Below are 22,419 nucleotides of genomic sequence, written 5' to 3' on the forward strand. Positions count from 1 at the left end.
ATTGTCTCACTTATTTATTAAGAAACTTGAACCTAATTAGTTTTTATCTATTTAGAAGGAGGCTAGTTTAAAAGTACGATATCTTATAATTGTTAGTATTAAGAAAAATTATAATTTATAAGTGGATGTAGTAGCCTTGGCTGAGCAACTTTTCACAAGTGAAAGGCTTAGGTAGCCGATCAAATGGACAAATCTCACTAAATAGCCAAGAAATTTCATGTCAAAGGTATTAATAGGTTATAAGGATGGCATTGATCATGTGTATCATTATATGATCACATGGTTATTATTATTGTAGTTTTGCATAACTTGACAGGGGCACATAATTGTTAGTATTATATCCTTTTATGTGTATCAATGATTATTATTGATATAAGTTTTGTTGTATGATTGTACTTAATCACATGGTTGTTAGTAGTATTGTGATTGTGACAAATATTTTGAAAGAAAAGCTTAAACTTGTGAAATTTGTGTAAATACACTTGAATCATTATAATTGATTATCATGTATTTATATAGGCTAGATTAACTTTGATTACTGAGTGGTTATACTCACTCATCTCTTTCTAATACTTACAAGGCCTAGCTCGAACCAAGACAAGAGAAAAGCATTAGAGGCTTATGACATTAGTTCCTAGTTTATAGACCTCTATTATTTTGTAATGTGTATTTTGATTTGATAATTGCCAACTAGGTTATCATACTATTATGACTTACTTACACTATTAGTTGATCAGATTTAAATATGTATTTTGAGCCTTGAATTGTATATGACATGTTTACAAGGTCTAAAAAAGTCAAAATACTAGTGCAAGTAAGAAAATATATAAATGCATAAATGCGATGGTTTGAGTCTATTTATGAGAATTTGTTTCCACCTTCTATTTTTGTGTTCAAGAGGTTGGGAGTTAAATGTGATATTTATATTATTGAAATGCTATGGTATGTTGCACAAGTTCTTTTTAGTTTATTGAGTGTGATCTAGGAGTATTTGTAAGCGTATGACACTTAGTAGAAAAATTGGACACCTTAGTGGAGTTTTAAAAGTAAAAAAGAGTGAATTCGTAAATGGCTGTCAAACTTTTGAATGAAAAATAATTTGTGAGTGAAACCAATACTAGTAAGTTAGAGTTTTGAAATAGCTTTTTGTAAACACTTAGATCACCTCAATTGAATGTCAGATGGAGGAATGAGGCACGTATAAAGTTTTGATAGTAACATTGATGTCAAACTTGTGTAATATGTCACGGTGCATGGCATAAAGATAAATATGTCATAGCGCACCTCCACTTCACTATACCAAAGTATCATTTTTTAACTTAAATACAAATGCTTTAAGTCAATATTCCATATTTTTATAAACACATTTTGCTTTGATTTTTCATTTATGAAAGTATATTAGAGGGTCTTTAAAACTCGGGGGCCCATTTATATGATTTTACAAACTTGATAATCTTTAGGTTAATTCTGTGATTACCATAATGAATAAGTTAAAGTGTAGACGACCTTACAACTAGTAATTAACTAAACTAAATCAATGTTTCATCAATTCTAGGAGTCAGTAAACTTTACACTTTTCTCTCTTGAATTGCAAGGCTGGATAAGATGGAACGCAAAGAATGAAGCAGGGAGCTTGAACACAAGAAGAACACATTGGCAGAATCTATTCGCCCAAGCCTGCTGGAATATTTAGAAAGCAAGATGCAAGAAACTCTACTCAGAAGATGAGATTCGAGAAAGTGATATTGCCTTCTTTAGCAATCAACAAATCTATAATGATATGAAGCTTTTATCCAAAAACCAATCATTTGAATAAAAGAAGCACTAGTTATAATACTAATTGGAAACCATCTAAATTCGGATAGGTTAGACTAGACACTGAATGATGCTGTTAACATTAATAGAGCTGCTGTTTGTAGAGGCATCATAAGAAATGACAAAGGAAATTGGATCAAAGGCTTTTTCAAATATCTTGGCTTTCAAACAACTACTAAGTTTATGGGAATCTATGAAGGGCTTATCCTCTATTGGAATGAAAAATTATACAAAATTAATGTTCATTTGGATTCGATGGAAGCACTTTTCTCATCAACTACACCTACTCTGGAAGTCATCTTTTCTCCGACATCATTACAAAAATCAACAATCTCACAATGAGGGATTGGGTGGTCATATTTGATCATGTTTATAGAGACTTAAATAGATGTGCTTATTGTTTAGCCTACCAGATATCTCATGATAATTTTAATACTACAATATTTGATGTCCCTCCGCATGCTTATAGAAGCCTTTTGGCTTTAGACATGACTAAATCTTAGTTTTTTTGCACAGCTTACTATGGCCATGTATTAAAAAAAAATTCTAGGAGTTAGCATCAATTTGGTTTTTTCATGGATCAAGTTTAAGGTTTTTTTTATAGATATTTTTCATTGTGTGTGTGTATGCATGCTTACTAATAATTTTTAACTATTAATTATTAATTTCAATGAAAAAATATCTCTTGATAGCGAAATAATATTTTTAATAATTATTTAACACATTACTCGTCTGATCCTATTTATATAGTAGAGAGAAAAGAAAAATTTTAATTCTATTTATAGGATACTTGTTAATTTTTAAGGCTCCTCTTTACATTTTTGTTTTTTATTAAATGCTTTGAATTAAAATAGCAGTAATAAGATTTAAGAACACTGATTAGGGTAAAGCTAAAAACTTGTTAAATTTTGAGACAAATTTAATGAGGTTTATAGTTTTCTTTGGTTCTAATAAAACATGCTGGAAGTGATTTATAAATAGTTTTAGAGAGAGTAACTATTAAAAATTAATTATAAAATATTTTATTTTTTACCAACTAGTGTTATTGTTATCCTTGAAAAACTTAATTATAAAATTAAAAAATTATTATAAATAATTCTATATCATATTTAAATAATTTAAAGATATTTTTAACTAGTGATTTGTTTATAACTAAATTTGATAAAAAAATATTAAATAAATTTATCAAAATATATAAAATAGCTATAATAAAATTTGATTTGATTTAGTTTAAAATTTTTTTAAAAATAAAAACTTAAATAAAAAAATAAATTTATAATAAATTCGGAAGCTTGGTTCGATTTAGTTCGCTTTGGATCTTTTGAACACGTGACCTAACCTTTTCCAGGAACAGGGGAGTGCTCCCTGACTCAATTCTTATCTTGGATGAATGAAGAGTAAAAGAGGACCTGAGCTTGAATGGTGAAATTAGTAGACGGAGGACCAAGGACACGGAGTAGCATTTTGGAACAGAAGAAACAGTCAAACAGGTATCTGTTTCAGATTCTTTCACTTGCTGTGTGTGTTTGATGCAACCTTAGGATGTTTTGGAGTGAATCATTGCCTGATGTGCAACGGGGAATACCTCTAGTTCGATTCAAGATTATGAATTGACGATGGCTGCTCTAATATTTTGGGTAGTTGCTGTCTGTTTGTCTGCCTAACTTTCTGTATCTTCAATTTCTAAGTGCTGTTTGAATTGGGAATGCGTATTGCACTGTGAAGATCAGCCATTATTTTCCTGATTGAACGCATACATGGGTGATGTTTAAAAAGGAAATGAAGAATAAGAGTCTGTCTTTTACCCTCGTTGCTGCTTTCGGTTGTGTTTAGATTGAGGATTTTGTTGCAAGAGGTGAGCTCATTATCTTGATTTAGCAGCTGGGGAGTGGTTTCTTCTTTTCTTTCATTTTCGTCCGTTGTGCTTATTGTCAGATGTTTTTATATGGAAGGGAAGTATGGTGATATTTAGTTAGGAGTGGATTAATTTGTGGAGTTCTGTTGCTAATAGAAATTGGGTTATAACTTCGCCTACTCTGATGAGAAGTTTCTTGCGTGAAAATTGATCGGAATTTTTTTTGTTATTTCGACTATGGTGTCTTGCCCCTTATATGAATTGTAGGGGTAAATTCTGGTCCATGCAGTTTGCAGCGTTTCGGTTAATAGGAGGTCAGGGCTTTTTTTTTTATTGAAAAAACAAATCAGGGTTGAACCTCTAGCAAGACCTGCTGACCTGTCTGATTTGGCATAAACTCATTTAGTCTGGGTCAAAGCTTTTACAACTATGCCTTTGTTTAAATTGTGGTTTGAAGTTGGGTTTTAAATTCTGCACAAACTCTTGTTTTCCCTTGCCTGTTAGCATGATTTAATCATGCTTTTGGTCTTAAATCTGTGCTAAGAATGCTAAGCTAATTTGAGCGTTAATTCACAAGCTCCACCTAAGATTTGCCTCGGAAATTTTGAATGTCATTATTCAGTACCATTTGGCATTTCATTCCTACTATTAGTCTAATTCAACTAGACAACAATGATGGCTGCTATGATCTTCATGAAGCAGCAAAGTCCTATCTTTGAGTCAAACCTGTTCTCCCTCTTCAATCCCCGGTACTATTCCACTTTCACTTTGACACTGTGTTCACAGTTAATGCCCTCAAACAATATGCAAAACCCAGAACATTTTAGATATCAAGTTCAATCGTAATATCCCTAAATTCTTCCAAAAACCCTAGCTTGGAGAACCAGAACAGGCTGTTTGGTCAAAACTCTAGAAATTTCAATCTTAGCATTGTGAAAACTTTCTCAACTTCCTATGTGAATTCCAGAGACCCTTTTGTCATCAGCGGCAAAACCCTGATTTGTGTCATCCAATAAATCATCTTCAGAATCTCAGAACCCCCAAAGTTTGAAGGCATATTGTAGTTAAAACCCTGACTTCACCCACCAAGAAATTGTGGGGCCTGCCATTGATTGAACTGACTAGACCCATTTTTTTGGCTCTTGGATCAACGTCCTATTTCTTTAACTTTGATTAAAGTCATAAGGTACTTTTCCCTTTTCCCAACAGTTTGCAAATTATTCTCTCTTTGCTTTGGTTCAGACTCCAGAATGATGCACTATGAAGCACAGATACTTTAAAAAAGTAAATGTATCCATATCCGATACGATACTTGTAGAATTCTTTGGCATACGTATCCGATATTCTAATATCTGTAATATGATTTTTTTTTTCAATAATTTTTTACCATATCACTTAAAAGAAACACTTATCATTTTGTTAATTGTTATGAATATCATTATATTACTTTAGAAATTTTTGTTTAAAAATCAAAATACCTATACCTATATCATAAAATGTTGAAATATATATTATAAGCATCCCTATACCCATATCCTAAAATTTTGAAAATTTGCCGTCTCCCTGTCTCATGCTGTATTTTATCGGATATTCATACATGTATCTATGCAACCTAGATGATGCAAGCAGTTGTTTTTACAATACCACAGCACTTGTTTCATAATGATAAAGCAGTGCTAGATTCATGGGAATCACCATTGCTTTGGTAAAACTGATGCTTAAGTTTTAGACCTTTTCATGTCTATCAGAATCTAGAGGTTGGTCTTGAACGTGATTATATATGCGTTGACTACCATAAGCACATTTCTTTTTGATAGAATCTGCAAATTTTTTTGCAATATAAGAAGATATATGAGAAAGATACAAAATATAGTACATACTGTGTGTTGGTAAGTAGGTACAAGGACGGCAGGATTAGAATCAATCACACTAACTGAAGGATCCTTTTTGTCATGAAAGCATTCACATTGCTCCCCTCTGAAACATGCTCCACGAGCAAAGAAAAGGATCCACAAACTTAAAATTAACAAACTGCGCCGATGAGTAATCACAAGAAAGGAGTCTGCAATTGATTTGAATGACTCAAAGGCAATAGTGGAAATTAGAAATTTTGATTTAAATCAATACACACAGAAGAAAAGGGGGGAAAGCCTTGAAGGTGTTAGATAAATTCTGGTCGCCTTCCTCTTTGTTATAATTCAATTTATTCTCTTTGTTCTGATGCTGAGTTTGTAAGTGGTTTTCATTACAGATTCATGCCTTGTTTTTGCACCAATTCTCTTGCTATAAGTGAAGATTGCATTTGGACATTATTCATGATGAACTTCAGTAGATTATGGTTTCTAGGTTGGGTGTTGTATGCAAAGAATGCGTTATTTATTAGGCAAAATTCAGTTGCACTTTTGAACAAATATGTTGCATTCGAGTTCCTGAGATTTGATTGGAAATTCATTGTGATGTGTGTGCATGTGTGCGTGGACATTGGATTTTTTGGTAATTATTGCTCATATTTTATTGTGACTTTTTCCCAAGTGGACAATAAGCACGGATATTTCTTTTGGAAAATGTATTGAGTTTTATATTCTATGATGAAATTAATGTTTACTTGTCAGTGACACATTTGCATTCTTTAGATTCACTTATGCATCTATATGTCTCTATGGTTGTCTAGGAACTTAAATGAGCTATGATTATCAAGAAATGAAATCAATATGTATCTTTTGTTTCCATTTTTGGTGATAATGTACAATTCTTCCCAAAACAGAACATTCAACAAATGCTGGCGTTTTCTTCCAATGCTTTCCATATATCAATGTTCTTTGGCCCCTTCAGGTTATAGGCTATTAAAGTTCTCAGATAGTAGCATCAAATCCCTCCTTAGAGTTTGCAAGACCGTTGGGCATCTAAACCAAGTCCATGTGCAAATCATCAGCAAAGGATTAGAGCAAGATCATTATGTCATTGCAAAGTTCATTTCCCTCTCCAATTCCCTTTCTCCTCTCAATTATTCAGTTAGTGTTTTTGATCGTGTTATCAGACCTGACACCTTGCTTTGGAACTGTCTCATTAGAGGGTACTGCCAAAAGAACTCCTTTGTGGATGTTCTTGATGCTTTTTTACGCATGAAGAGAGCGGATTGTCTTTCTGATAGCTACACATTCCCATATGTGATTAAAGCATGTTCTAACTTATGCATTGTGCGGGAAGCAAAATCAATTCATGGATTAACTGTGAGGTGTGGGTTTGAACAGTGTGTGTTTGTAGGTACGAGTTTGATTGACATGTATGGGAAATGCAGGAAGACTAGTGATGCTCGCAAGGTATTTGATGAGATGACGGAGAGAAATGTTGTTTCTTGGACAGCTATGGTGGTTGGGTATGTAGCTGTTGGAAATGTTGTGGAGGCAAAGAGGTTGTTTGATGTAATGCCACAGAAAAATGTCGCTTCATGGAATGCAATGATTCAAGGGTTTGTAAAAATGGGAGATTTGGGCAGTGCTAGAGGTGTATTTGACTCCATGCCTGAAAAGAATGTAATTTCCTTTACGACTATGATTGATGCCTATGCAAGAAGTGGTGATATGGTGTCCGCTAGGTTATTGTTTGATCAATCCTCAGATAAAGATCTTGTTGCTTGGTCTGTATTGATATCAGGGTATGTCCAGAATGGTCAGCCTAATGCAGCATTGCTAATTTTTCTAGAGATGGAGTCTTTGAATGTTAAGCCTGATGAGTTTATATTGGTCAGCTTGATGTCTGCTTGTTCCCAGTTGGGGTGTATAGAACTCACACAGTGGGTTGATTCTTATGTAAGCAAGAGCTTTATTGATCTTCAACAAAATCATGTGATGGCAGCTCTTATGGATATGAATGCAAAGAGTGGAAACTTGGAGAGGGCACTAAAACTGTTTGAAAAAATGCCTAAAAGAGATGTAATTTCATATTGTTCAATGATACAGGGGTTGTCAATTCATGGGCATGGAGTTGAAGCTATAAACCTCTTCAATAAGATGCTGACAGAAGGACTAGTTCCTGATGAAGTGGCCTTCACAATTATCCTGACAGCTTGTAGTCATTCTGGACTAGTTGATGAAGGTTGGAACTATTTTAATTCCATGAAGCATAAATTCTGCATTAGTCCTTCTCCTGATCACTATGCATGTATGGTTGATCTTCTTAGCCGATCAGGGTATACAAGGGCTGCCTACGAACTTATAAAATCATTGCCTATAGAACCTCTTGCTGGTGCTTGGAGTGCACTTCTTGGGGCTTGCAAGCTATATAGCGATCCAGACTTAGCAGAGATTGTTGCTAATCGACTATTTGAGCTTGAGCCTCAAAAAGCTGCTAATTACGTGCTATTGTCTAATATCTATGCTGCTGCAGAGCGATGGATTGATGTTTCCACTGTGAGGAATAAGATGAGGGAAAGGGGTATGAGAAAGATACCTGGCTACAGTCAGATTTAGTCCAGAGCTGAAGTTGTGTTACACACATGTATTTTATTGAAATTGTTAGCTTCCTGAGGTAATTTATAAGTCAAATCATTGATTCGAACACTCTAGGACAGATTGAGAATATGGTTGTTGAGCTAGAACCGGAATTATTGATATCAGGGGATGAATTTCGTCAAATTGAGAATATTAGCTATCAGTTAAGTTGTCCAAGTGTTGATTTCATGGGGATTGTATTGACCGTAGCTTTGTGGATACCTTCGCAATGGGGGTTTAGCTTTGATTCATTGACATAGAGGGTTAACTATTCAGTTGATTTTGGTTGAGTAGATGCCATTCCATTTTACAATTTTATCACTCGCCTGAGATGCTTTATTTTCAAGCCCATGTAAATTTCAAAGATGATGTGTTTTCTTCACCATTAACAAACCACTCTCTTCAGGCATTGATATCTTCTGTTATTTGTGCTACTTTTAGGAGACAGGCTCCAACAATGTTTTTCTCTTTCTCTTCATTAGAAGTTAAATGCGTGGAATCAATGGAATCCAGTGACTAATTCTGAAAGTTTCCTATGACTGATGATTAGGAAGTATGAGTAGTATGGTTTAACTTGAATGTCGCTTCAATTATTGGTATGGGGATGCTATATGAACAGTTTTTGCGTGGCCAGTTTCTACATAAATGAAAACAGAGTTCTTGTACCTCATACATGTCTGATTTTTTATGGGCGGGATTTGGTTTCCAAATGTCTGTAGCGGACAACAATTCTGACTTCTGAGCTTTTGCCTAGGTTCAAACCAGACAAAGAAGTGATGCATTAGAACGAAGCTGGATAACGTGTGTGAGCCGAACTCAACTTAAGCAGAGACTATGGTTTTGTGGTCATATCCACCTACAGCACGGCAGCTAGTTATAACTGTCAGTGCATTTATCACCGGTGCTTCATTATTCGCCGTTGGTGCATATCTCTCTCTGACAAATATAGGTCCTCAACAAGCTCGGGCAAAGGCTCGCAGTGAATTAATCAAGAATCGTCTCCGTAAGATGTTGGATGATTGATATGGATATTTATTTCACTCTCTGGCTCTTTTGCACCATCATCTTCTCTGGTTCCAGCTCTTTGGCATGGTAGCTCAAGTTCCTAGATATTACATTTGATGTAACATCTGACCATTTAGGGATTTTCGTGGGATCATAAAATGGAGACAGACACGATGGTAACTCCCAATGAGTGGTGTAATTGCTAAAATTGTTCCTTGTACTGTTTCGACATAAAAACGTTGCTTGAATCATAGGACTCAGTTAGATAATGGAGACTTCGTTTCTTGTTTCCTAAATGTATGAGCTCTTTTCACAGTTCTTTTGGTTGTTTGCTTGTCATATCTAGGTGCTTTGTCAAAATATTGGTAGGGGAATTGTATATCACTCACTCCTTCAGTCTCATCTTGTGTCAAGTACTTTCAATGTTCACCAAGTTTTGGTTAACGATATATTTTGGTTGGAAATGAATGACAAGGCAGACATTTTGCTAATCCTCTAGAATTTGATCAATCCCTATGTGGTTTTCTTAGTTCGTTTAGTTCTTATCAAGAAATGTTACATTTATATTTGTAAGATAGTTATAGTTAAAAAAATATACGTGGTAAATTAAATTTCACAAGATGTGATTTTATCCTCCATTTTGAGGATTATTATTATTTTTTTTTTTGAATTCTATCTTGTTGCTCAATAGCATTCCTATTGCTAGGGTTATTTTTCAATTAACATGTTTTATTCTTTTTTCGCATTTTACACTTAACCTAGTGCTTTTCTGTAAGAAAGAAGGCGCACACCCGTACATGTGTACAAACATGTAATGCTAAGTTTAAATGAAGGTTCTTTTCTAATGAGGAAGGTAGTGTTGTCATTAAGACAATTGTGAATATTTAACATGATTTATAGTATATCAAAAGTTTAGTGAATGAGATTTTAGGACCATGATGAATGTATATGATTTGAAGGAGCTTGCCATCATGTCTTGTAATGGCCTTTGTGATGGCTAATACCTTGATTGTGACTAGTGTATTAGAGAAGGATCTTTGAGGTTTAATTGTGCTCAATAATCTATTGGTTTTGGTCAAAACTTAATTTTGATAGGGAAAAAAACTACTCATAGTGCTATGGTCAAAATGTGATAACAAACACCAAAACAACACCAAAAACATATTAAATAGTATACCAATTCTTTGGACGGTTATGAAGTTGACATGGTATTTCCCTTTCCTTTCCTTTTCTTAAAAAAAAAAAATCAACTAACTTTTTGAGTTTTGTGAGGCTAGATTATTTTTATAGAAAATTACATTTAAGTATCCAATCTCTAGTCTACAAAGATAAAAATGTCCCTAATGTAAATGTGATAACGATTGACCCTAAAGTTACATTGATATTTTTTTGTACTAAATGGTCTCATTTTAAAGTTATATTGGATAAGAATTGAATAGACTTTAGAAATAAAGACTGTTAATTTAATTGACTGAAGAGTTCAAATCCTAAAATATATAATTGCCTTGAATGAAGGTCCCTGTTTAGTACAATAATGAAAGTATTTTTTGATGGAATCCTATTGAAATGGAGTTGACATATAGAAATATGTTTGTTACAATGAAATCTTATATAATTTTTAATTTTATAAATGTATTTATAACATGAAAAGACCAAATATATGACTAACAATTTTAAAACTAACAACCCTATGACTAACAGCTAATGGTGAAAGAGGGGAAAATAACTAATGGTGAAAGAGGGGAAAGGGCAATTCCATGAAATTAGCCCAATTTCACTTGTGATAATGATAAGATTGAATTCGTAATGTTTTAGTTAAATCAGATTTTATGAGAAGCCTAAAAAAAATATTTAGATAATCTTTAAAAGTATATCCAAACCACATTTAAGATATGCTTTTGTTATATCCAACAAATAGTTAAATTTTTTAAATGTGCTTTTAACAAATATAAATTGAAATTTAAACGGACACTTAAATTAATACATATTAAACTACTCAAAGCTTGATTCCAATTTCATTTTTGATTTAAATGTACCAAACAAGGCCAACAATGTTGAAAGCATCCCCGAGCAATCTATGAAACTGTCATGAGTATGTACCACGTAGCGGGTCTGGATTAATAATAATCAGAGTCATGATAATATTTATAGCCTTTACCCTGAAGGTATTTGAATCTTATTAGGAGTTATTACTCTTCTTGATTTCAAAAATAAAAAGCCCAGAGAAGCCCAAGAACGACAGTGCAAGGATAGTCGCAATGCACGAGTGCTAAAAGTGACGCATTTATACCAATCAACTGCGCAGGCGAGAGATCATCCTGAAGAACAAAGTCGTGGTGTGCATGAATTTACAGCCATGACATTACTGGAAAATCCAAATTTCACAGGACAAATTACGAAAGTCATGATGCCAAGCGGGACCTTACAAATGCTCCGTCAAGGCGCTATTGCGAAAGAATTAGTGAAGAAACAAGGTAACCCTAGCATTACTCGCAGCCAAGATCCATGTTAGCATTGTGATGTTATGAAAGTCATCGTGCATAACTCATAAGCGGCAGCGCATTCCCCAAATCTATAAGTAATAATACCTCAGGATATGTATAAAAGAGCCTTTAGATACTCTTCAGCAACTTTGGAAGAAGTTAAGGACGATCTTTAAACGTCCTGGAAGGAGTCTCGGAGGCTGTTAACACAGAGCTAAAGGGAGCTTATGCTAGAGAAGACACAAATATAAGTTCTTTTGTCCTTTTTAATCTGCTTTTACTCCATTCTTTAGCTTAGGATGCAATTGTGTAATTCTAGTTTGATGTTTCTTTTCACATGTGTTTCTAGAACCCTGACCGGCGCAGGATAAGTTGCCTTGTTAGGGGGGTAGGTTAACTTCTGCTACTTTGAACAATTAAAGATTGCTACTTCAAAATGGCTATATGTTATGCATACTTCGTTTTATCTATCGCTTTCATGATAAGGGATGTCATGTATGATGAATTGTGGGTTAATTTCCTATGCATTCATGTTCATCCCTTGCATGATTAAGTAACTTGGCATCTAATCACTGCCTGTTTAATCCTAGGATGAATCTAGAATGACAAGACGGTGAACATGTTAACGGAAGTTCTAGTCAACAAAATTAATCACGACAACCGGTCTATGTGCATTGACTTCAATTGAACCAAAGGTGACAAGCGTTGGAGTAAATGTTGAAGATGAGATTTTTCTCCAAAAAAAGAATATTGAAGATGAGATCTAGGTGACACTAGATTGACCTTTTAAAACCATTTTTTGCGAATTGAAAGCAATTTGAATATAAACTTCTATCCGTTGATTTTTTCCAAACATATTTTTCTCTCCATTTTAGTTTATTTGTTTGCATCCATTGCAACCACGCTTACTTCTTACACGTGGGGAGGTTTGTGATTCATCTACCTTCCTTATGGGTAAGACCTTGGAGTATTCCTATTCTGGGTTTGAATTTTAAAACCATGATTTAATAGTGTACTACTAGACCTTGTCTTCTTGCAAAAGAGCCTTATTCCAATGCGATCAGATAACTAGGATGAAGTTCCACTGGCCCTACATTCTGAGGACACTCCTGCAACAAGAATGATGTGAAAACCCATTAGATATAGTATAGAAATTATATGTTCACCAAAGAGATAAAAGGTTAACCAGTATTACATTATCATTTAAGCCTAACTTATGAAGAAGATTTTATTGCCTTAAACAAGGAACTTTCAACATCTTAGTATATCCTTTTGACACATGTCAATATAACTATCTTTGTTCCTTAGGCTCTAGATCAGTCTCAGGAACAAGTACTCTTAACTTCTTGTGCAATTAAGTATTAATCTTAGAAAATCAAAAGCCAGTGAATAAAGACAATCCTATAATTCTGTTGAATGTATATCTTACATGAGTTGAGTCTTGAGGGCTTCCTAGAGTTAGGGTAGGTTTCAAGACTTAGAGCGATTACAAAAATACTTACTGATAATTATGTCACATCCTTGCTAATTCATTGCATTTACTTTATATAGATTTATACATAATCAAGCTTCGATTTCAAGGAAGAGAAGAAAAATGTAGTAATAGTTTATACAATCACTATTTCAGACTTTGCATAAAGAGAAGAGGATGACCATCATCACTATCTATTATAGCTTTAAGATGAACATAAACGAGACTATCTATTCACAAGATAGATGCCATTTGGTTGACATCAGAAGAGGATCAAGGCAAACACAAGAGAATTGGATGGATTTAGCAATTCAATTTAGGGTCGATCTTCAATGGCGAAACACTATGTTTAGGGTGTTTAAATGGAAGGCAAGATTTTCAAGGAATTGAATTCACATCATGTTTGTCAAGAAAAGTACTAATTTAATGCATCACATCATTGACTTCAAAACGGTGTGCTTTGATGTTATATCTTGTGTGGCCTGATAAGGCTTATGGATCAAGCAAATGGCTAGGATTAAACGGCAAATTGACGTTTTCGTATCTTTGATCACGTGATGCATCCCATCTAAATGCCAGTTAGGCTTGATTATGTAACTGCTATGCAAGGACATTTTCATTACTCCAAGAAGGGGCTGAAGGAACAGCACGGAACTCCTATTCGTAACCTCAAATCTACTTCAGATTTGTGATTCTTAGCAACCAATTTCACAGATCTCCCTATGTCTAAGAGGTAAATTTCTTTTGTGTTTTTTTTTTTAACTCTCGAATTCAACTAAATCTATGTTATTCTCTGTTAATCGAGTAAATTTTCAATATTTTTTACAGCTAAAATTCAATTGTCTCCCCTTTCTTTATGTTCACTGTGATTTTCTTGGTTTTCACTTCTTTTTTCTTAATATATTTATAGTTCAGGTGTGAAAGAAGACATAAAGGGCATTTGTAAGTCATGGTTGGTTAGAAGGTTAATTTGAACAAGTAATAATGATTGTGAAATTGGTTTTTCTTACCTATTATGGGTTCCTTAGCATGAATGATAAATAAGGAAGCCTTCCCTGCAATTTAGTTACCTCTTTAATGTCTAGCCTATGTTATATCCGGGCTGGTGATGCTAGAGGTATATTTTTCTTTAGTGTGGAATCAAAGTGCTAATATGATAACTCCTTTCTTCCAACATCTTCTAGGCTTTTTCCTATTTTCTTCTATGTATATTAATTGAAATGATAATGTGTATTTTTCTCTGTGTGTTAACTCAACATTGATAAAACACAATGGCATCGTGAAATCCATATAGCTGACTCCTCCTAAAGGGATAAGGTTGCTTCCTGTTTTTGTTGTTATTCTTGTGTATTAACTCAACATCTCCAAGGAAGTTATCAGGTGAGATCTTTCGGTAAATGGTATATTTGAAAGTTAATTGCTGATAGAGTATAATGGTGTTGTGCAATCATGTAACTGAGCTCATTTTGTGAAATAAGGCTTGTTGTTAGTGTTGTTGTTGTGTATTAACTCAAGTTGGTTACTCTACTCTTCAATCTTTGAGTTATTTAGATAAATTATGGGCCTCTTTTTCTTCTAATTACTTATTGTTGTAATTTGTTCATTTTAAATTTGTGGATCCTTTAGGTATTGCAAGTTCTTTGCTCGTGGAGCATGTATCAAAGGGAACCAATGTGAATATTCTCATGACAGAAAGAATCCTTCAATTAATGTGCTTCCTTCATATTCTGCCTCCCTTCTACATACTTACCAATTATTGATACTTAGCACGTTTGTGTTTCTTTCATCATACTTAAATATATTTTTAAAAAAAAAAATGAAAACAGATTTGTAGGTTCCATCAGAAAGGAATATGTGCTTTTGGTGGTCAATGCAAATATAAACATATCCAAACTTCTCAAGCACATTCTTCAGAACATGGAAGCCAGCTCCTAAATTTTGATAGACATGGAAAGAGTATAAAACTTACGCATCAAGATTACCAAAGGAATTGTGATGCCAGTGAACCCAGTACTGCTTTACCATCAAGAAAAAAGTGTTCTTGTGTTCCTGGAGAACGATGTGTTTACTGTAAAAAGTTCTGCTTGTATCACTCTGAACCAAATGACAAAGAGGAGCATCTGCAAACTTGTGAGAAAAAGGAAAAGTATCTTGAGACTTTGAATAAAAGTCAAGAAATAGAATGCAGAATTTGCTATGAACGTGTTCTTTCAAAGCCTGAAGGAGATGAATGTAAGTTTGGTATTCTTTCTGAGTGCGATCATCCTTTCTGTTTATCATGCATCAGGAATTGGCGTAATAGTGCTCCAACCTCAGCAATAAAGAGAAATGTGAAGACCTGCCCCATGTGCCGGAAGTTATCATATTATGTGATTCCAAGTAGTATCTGGTATTTTACAATGGAAGAGAAACGGGACATTATTGACAACTACAAGACAAGCTGCAAGTAATTTCCCATCTACTCACTTAATTGTCCCTGCATGTTATTGGTTTAATGATCATTAAATTCAAGTTTCTATATAGAAGGGCTAAAACGTTGGGAAAATTTGAATAATTTACTCTTCTATTTAATTTTGGTCAATTGTTGAAGGTTTCATAAGTGGTCATTGATGGGGAAAATAGCCTTCCTTGTTAAATGGGATACAGTTTTTTTTTTTTTTTTTTGGGGTTACACTCCACTAATTTTGCTGGGGGACAATGCCTAGTGAAGAGAAAAGAGCTGATTTAAGTTGTACCAATAAGATCTTGAACAATTTTTTCTTGTCTGCTATCGTTTTTCTTTTCAGGTTGATTAATTGCAAGCATTTTGACTTCGGATATGGATATTGTCCCTTTAGGAATACTTGTTTCTAGAGGGTAAATGTGTTTCCCTCTACAGTATATTCTGCTTATTATTATTATTTTTTACTTTGTAAAAGAGAGCCGTAAATGAAAATGTTCATTTGATTTTTCTGTGAAATTATTGTTTCTTTTTGCATAGCAATTGTCTGTATACCATCGAAAGTTCTCAGAAACTCTCAATTAGCTCCTTCTATCTAACTACGAACAACAATGAAATTTATTCCCACTTCTTTTTGTAACCATCTGCAGTCTGTAGGCATATTAAAGATTTTTTCTTTTCTTTTTCAATTGAGAACTATATTTTGTTGTGTTGCAGTAAATGCCACGCCAATTGTTTGAGGGGAAAAAAGAATGAAAAATAAGTAAATTAATAAATGAACTTAGAGAAGCAGTGTTCTAAAGTCCAAAATCAAGTTTCATTGGACCATGATACTGCATAAATTTCTAAAATTTGTACACAGGATTGTTGCCTTGCTGGTTAGTTTGAGTGTTTTTGGATGACTTTACTTTTTTATGTCTAATTATTTGCTGTAATAGGCATAGGCTAGATTAAAATTTTAACTTTTAGATTGATTTTGATGTTGTTACTTTCAGCATACTGTGAAGCCTGGTTCATATACATGGATACACCACAAACCACCGCCACCTCTACTCAGATCAACTTTTATGAATTTGCTTTATCAATCTGATTTGGGATCATTCCTTCCTCAAAATTTGGAGCTTTTCAATGATATGGATTCATCAGAGATGCCGCCCAATCAATTTGCTCTGTCAGAGATGCTAGTTGGTTCACGGCAGTCTGATGCTGGCATTTCAAATGAAGAAACTGACCCTTTTAGCTTTATTGTTATGTCAGCAGTTTTAGATTCTAGTTCAGACACCATTGATTCTGAAGACTTGAATCTATTTGAGATTATGCCATTAACTGATCAGAGTCCGGATGGTTCATGGTGGTTTGGAACTGAAGGTTTTGATGATCAAGAAACGGATATTGTGCTTCCTCCAGCGGAGCAGGGTGTTTCATCTTTAGCTGATCCTGATATGCCTTCATCAGAGACACTTGGTAGCTCAAGTTTGTCTGGTCATGAAGATCCTGAAGAATCAAATAATGACGAACGGAATCCAGTGGAGCCATAATGATGCTGCTGTATTCTAGTGTGAAATAAGGGGAATTGTTAAATCTTTAGCTCAAACGAGGAGGGAGAGAGAGATGAGATTTACTTTTGTTGTGGTGAATCTCACACAGGTGAGCTTTACCTCTCCATTTCCTTTTTACTTTTTTCTCATCGGTTCTATTGACTTTTAATTTACTTAAAAGAATCTAGAGTGCTATTAGCTCTATGATAAGTTTGCCGTCTTCGTTCTTGTACATTGGCTTTATTATGTGTGTGTAAATGCTTTTTGTGTATTGTTGATATGAAGTATCAATTGCTGCTTTATAAAGGGAGGATGACAATTAAGTCTCCAATGAATGAATAAATGACAGTTAAGTCCTTGACAAAATTTTCTACAAAATAAATTATAAATATTAATTCAACCAGTTACAAAAAAAAATTTTGTTACAATTTAAGAGTTACATTTAATACTTAATTACTTAAATACAATTGAAACTCTTAGATTTATGATAATTTGAATTGATATTTTTAACTTATTTTTTAAAAAAATTTATTGAAAGCTTAATTATCATTAATTTAATGTTTTGGAATCTAGCTGCCATTCTTCTCTTTATTAACATGTTGTACTAACTTGAGGAAGTTAGTTTGATGGTCAAATGTTGTGATTGTTTTTTGTGCTTTTTTTAAAACTTATTCTGTCCACTTTCATTCCTCACAAATTTTAATGCTAATTACTATTAGAATCTTATTTTCAACTTTGGTGATTATCCTAAGTTTCTTTGGGAACCAAGAGCCTCTCCTCATCCCTTCCCCTCATTTTCCTGTCCTCTCCCCTCCTCAACCCATTCCCTCCTTTGCATCAAAAACTGAATAGTTGAGATTTAATATTTTATAAAATTATTATAATAATATTATATTAAAAAATAAATAAGTTTAAATTGTTAAAATTTGACATGAATAGTTCACAATTATAGATTAATTGTAGACTATTATCAAAATATTTTATAAAGTACTTTTTTTTCCTTCACTACAATTATTAATTATGCAAGGACCATGTTTGATAGAAGTTGGGGCCAATGATTTAAAAAAAAAAAAGGTAGGGCCCAATAAGATCGTTGGGTCTCTAGCACATCTCGCACATTTTTTAAATAATTTTTATTAATTACAAAAGAGGATGCCTCACTAAATTTCTAAATGTTAAAATTTAATTTTTAAACTGAAAAAGTAGGAAGATATGTTCTGAACTTCTCAAAATGTACACAGGATAAAGGATGAGACTCTTGTTCATTAAACATTAACACGAAAATAGATTTAAATTAGTATTAGTATTAGACTCTGTGTCAAATTCATCCGCCATCTTTCCTTAGTACACAAGAAAATATCTTCTACTAGTATGTTTTGTGATTAATTGATAGGAAAATATCTTAATACTGTTATTTTTATCACAAAAAGTTTTATATTAAACTTTTAAATATCAACAAAATATTATTAAATATTGATACATTAAGTTCAATTTTTTAAAATAATAATAATTGACATAAACAAAATATTCATATGAAATTAATAGTGTTAAGGTTAAGGGATTGAAAAGATAATTTATAAACTTAAAAAATTAAATTAAAATTTAGTACAGAATTAGAGGAATAAGAGTATATTTTAACTTAAAAAATTTTAACCAAAAGGATTAAGCCAGGCCGAAGAAACACGGATTGCGCAAATTAACGGCTGGAGACTTGATAGAAGAAGCTGGAGTCATGATACGAAGACTCGATGGTTCTGGGTCTAAAAATATTAAACTCAAACTCATTCACCATTGTATTGTAATATACAACATAAATAAATAAATAGGAGGATCCTATTAATCTTATCTCAGTGCCACACACCTCAACTCTCCAATCAACATATCAATCAAATCACTACTCATCTGTAAAGCAATACATCAGTATGTGTATAAATATTAAAGCCTGCAACATCATATCATCATCTATAAATGAATAGATAAATCAGCGCAAAAATGAATGGATTGATCTAGTTCCTCAAAATCGCCAGCATTGACAAGACAACGGAAGCGCCGATAAGGGCGACGGAGGTGGAAACAGATCCGGCAGCTCCGACATCCGGAGCCGGAGCCGGAGCCGGCGAGGGCGACAAGTTGAAGTCCTGAGCGAAGGCGGCGGCGGCGAAAAGAGCCGTGACGAGGAGGAGAACCAAGGCCTTGAATGTGGTCACTGGCGCCATAACGACAGGTGCAGAGAGAGAGAGAGTTTGAGAGAGTCGAAGAAGAAACTAGAGAGCGTTCCGGTTATTCTGGATGGAAGAGAGATGATAAGAGAGACGCTGAGAGTGCGGGTATGTATGGGGGAGGAAGAGTTTGGGGGGGGGGGGAGAAAGCGCGTGGGGAGGCTGCGTGGGACAGGTGGCAGAGAGGGAGCGCTTTAGAGTAGGGAAGGTGTCATGTTTCCGTGAGAACAGAGTGAGAAGCCAATTCGTTAACCGACTAGGTGCCTCCTATATTGACTGCTACAGCGGATCAGCGTGGAGTAACAGTGTGAGGCATCACGCTTTCCTCCTTTTCCAAACTAAACAACCCACCTGGCGTGTCCCTTGCAATTATGCAATGCAGTCAGGTTTGGAAATCGCCTTTCTGAGATGACCCCAACAAGAATAATGAGAAGATTAAATGTAAGAGCAAATAATAGAGATTCATAGAACCTACTTTATTCATGAATCATCACTCAGTCGTGCTTATTACAGTTCATTTTGTGCCTGGCAAATGCATGGAGTTATTTATTTAGTAGAAAAATAATATAATAATAAAAAACAAAGTTATAACATTAAATGTAAGAGCAAAATAATGGGCTTCTTTTTTTCAACACGGAAGAATATGAAAATGTAATTTCTCATATCCTATTTATAAGTTACTTTCAGTATGTTTCATCAAAATTAAAGAAAACTATAAACCTCATCAATTTTGTTTTAAAATTTAATAAGTTTTTACTTTTATCCTCAATAAATATTATTAAATCTCATTATTGATATTATTATTTAAAATATTTAATAAGGGTAAAAATATAAAGAGGAGAATTGAAAATTAACAAGTACCCTATAAATAGAATTAAATTTTTTCTTCTCTCTTCACCCTAAAAATATAATAGAGGAGTGTATGCAACTTTAGGAGAGCTAATAGTTGTTCTCATAGCAACATAATCTCCTTTTAATAGTTGTCCTATAAAGAAAGGTTAGATTAAGGATAAATTAGTAGTTAGTTAGTTATATATATATATATATATAAAAGGGAAAATGATAATAAAATTTTTTAAATTATATAAATAACAATCTAATCTCTTAAAATATTATAATTCTATTAACGTTTCTTGAAATTTCTAGTCAATTAATTTTTAAAGTGAAAAAATTATTTTACCCTTATTGAAAATAACAAGCCTCAATAATAACTTTCACTTAAATAATAATAATTTTTATTTTATAAATTGCAAGAGTCGAATGAGAAATTACTATTTGTCAAGTGCAATTTTTTTTATTGAAAATTAGGCTCTCAAAATAATAAGCCACAATCATAATTTTTTCTTGAAGAATAATAACTCTTATTATATTAATCGCAAGAATTAAATAAAAAATTATAACTTGTTAAGTGTAATTTTTATTGTTGAAAAATAAGTTTTCAAAACAACAAGTCTCCAGTCAAAACTTTTGTTTAAAGAATAATTTTTATTTAAATAATAACAAGAATTGAATAAAAAATTATAACTTATTAATAAAAATAAAATAATTTTTTTTAATTTAAAATTTATTGATATAGAGGTCTCTAAAAACTCTAATAAAATTATGACATTTTAAGAAATTAGATTATTATTTATATAATTCATAAGACATCTAATTTTTGAAATTATTTCTAAGGACCTTAGTTCTTTTCAAGGAAAAAAAAGGTATCTTGACTAAAACGCCTTTCATGTTTCAACCGTATTTAATAATCACATTGAAAATTTTAGGAGTATCACTTTTACATTTAGCACTCCAGTTTCAAAATGTAGTATCAGTTGTTCGTAAATTTAAGTAAATTTATGATAGGATATAAACTTGAAGCATAGACTCAAATTATAAATTCTTAAAAGTTTATTTCTATTAATAAATAGCCTTTAAAAATACATAATTAAATAATTAAATATAAAATAGAGAAAATTAGTAAAAAGGATCTAGTTGAAAGATAAATTGTACTCAAGAATTAAGTTGAATTCAAGGACCAAACTAAATATTTTATTTATTAAACAATATAAACAACCAAAATGCCCCTATGTTTAAACAAATGAAATTGAAAAAAAACAAAAGTTGCTTATGCAACACATGTATTTCAAATTAAAAGCTTTGCACCCCAGACACATTATCATTGATTCATTACCAATCATTCAATTTGAATGAGTTTAAAAATTAGGGTCAAGGCTCAAAATTAAATGAGATTGATTTAAATGTTCATATTCTTTTTTCTTAATAAAATAAAATTAACATTTACTTCAACTTTTATATAACACTCATGAACCTTTTTTTAGACTCCCAGCACATACACTTCATTCTCCTAAAACAAAAAATCATATTTCAATCACTGTTTGTTTTAATTTTTTCTTAAAACAGTAGGAAACAACAAATACAATGTCACTTTATATTTCCTTTATTTTTTATATTTTAATACTTGGCCTAATATTAGCAGAGAAGAAAAAACGGTGTGATGTCATGTTTGAAAATTCTGAATTTTTTAATATAAAAGTTAAAATTAATTTAAAAAATTGGATAAAGATACTTCTAGTATTTAACTTTATGCAAGATTGTTGGTCAAAAAAGCTTTACGCAAGATTTTATTTTAATTTTTTAATTTTATAAAATATTTTTTCAATCTTTTAATTTTAATATTATTATTTTTATCACAAAATTTTTAAAGTATTTTAAAATATTGACATATTAAGTTTAATTTTTTAAAATAATAATAATTGACATTAAAAAATATCCATATGAAATTAATAGTGTTATGGTTGAGGGACTAAAAAAATAACTTATAAAATTAAGAAATTAAATTAAAACTTAGTATAGAATTAGAGGAATAAGAGTATATTTTAACTTAACAAATTTTAACCAAAAGGATGAGATGTTAGTGTGGCTACATTAGCCCCCTTTTTTTTCCCACATGATCCTGTAGTTTAAGCCCGGCCGAAGAAGCACGGATTGCGCAAATTAACGGCTGGAGACTTGATACGAAGACTCGATGGTTCTTGGTCTAAAAATATTAACCTCAAACTCATTCACCATTGTATTGTAATATACAAAATAAATAAATAGG

The 22,419-nt window shown here is 32.7% G+C and overlaps 1 protein-coding gene and 1 pseudogene across 6 annotated transcripts; both read left to right on the top strand.

The window, feature by feature from the left end:
- The first annotated feature begins 3,141 nt into the window (after positions 1–3,141).
- On the top strand, positions 3,142–9,649 carry LOC129313086 (putative pentatricopeptide repeat-containing protein At5g37570). 6 transcript variants are annotated; one of them, XM_054955961.1, is made up of 3 exons: positions 3,142–3,305; positions 6,435–7,765; positions 8,915–9,076. In XM_054955961.1, the coding sequence occupies exons 1-3, from the start codon at positions 3,235–3,237 to the stop codon at positions 8,935–8,937; spliced, it is 1,425 nt and encodes a 474-aa protein (XP_054811936.1). In that variant the 5' UTR covers positions 3,142–3,234; the 3' UTR covers positions 8,938–9,076. The 6 variants fall into 6 exon arrangements, with proteins under 6 accessions (XP_054811936.1, XP_054811935.1, XP_054811937.1 ...); XM_054955960.1 differs by having other exon boundaries at positions 6,435–8,197; positions 8,915–9,051; XM_054955962.1 differs by having other exon boundaries at positions 3,166–3,305; positions 6,922–8,197; positions 8,915–9,051.
- Positions 9,650–11,346: 1,697 nt separating this feature from the next.
- On the top strand, positions 11,347–17,331 carry LOC129313087 (E3 ubiquitin-protein ligase makorin-like; annotated as a pseudogene).
- Positions 17,332–22,419: the final 5,088 nt, after the last annotated feature.

Source organism: Prosopis cineraria, unplaced genomic scaffold (assembly GCF_029017545.1).
Source record: "Prosopis cineraria cultivar Desert tree isolate PC_DT_omini unplaced genomic scaffold, ASM2901754v1 PC6, whole genome shotgun sequence".
Lineage (NCBI taxonomy): Eukaryota > Viridiplantae > Streptophyta > Magnoliopsida > Fabales > Fabaceae > Prosopis > Prosopis cineraria.

Coding starts and splice junctions, on each gene's coding strand:
- LOC129313086 (XM_054955960.1), top strand. CDS start 3,235: ATGGTGAAATTAGTAGACGGAGGACCAAGGACACGGAGTAGCATTTTG. Junction 3,306..6,434: donor CAGAAGAAACAGTCAAACAG/GTATCTGTTTCA, acceptor TTCCCAAAACAG/AACATTCAACAAATGCTGGC.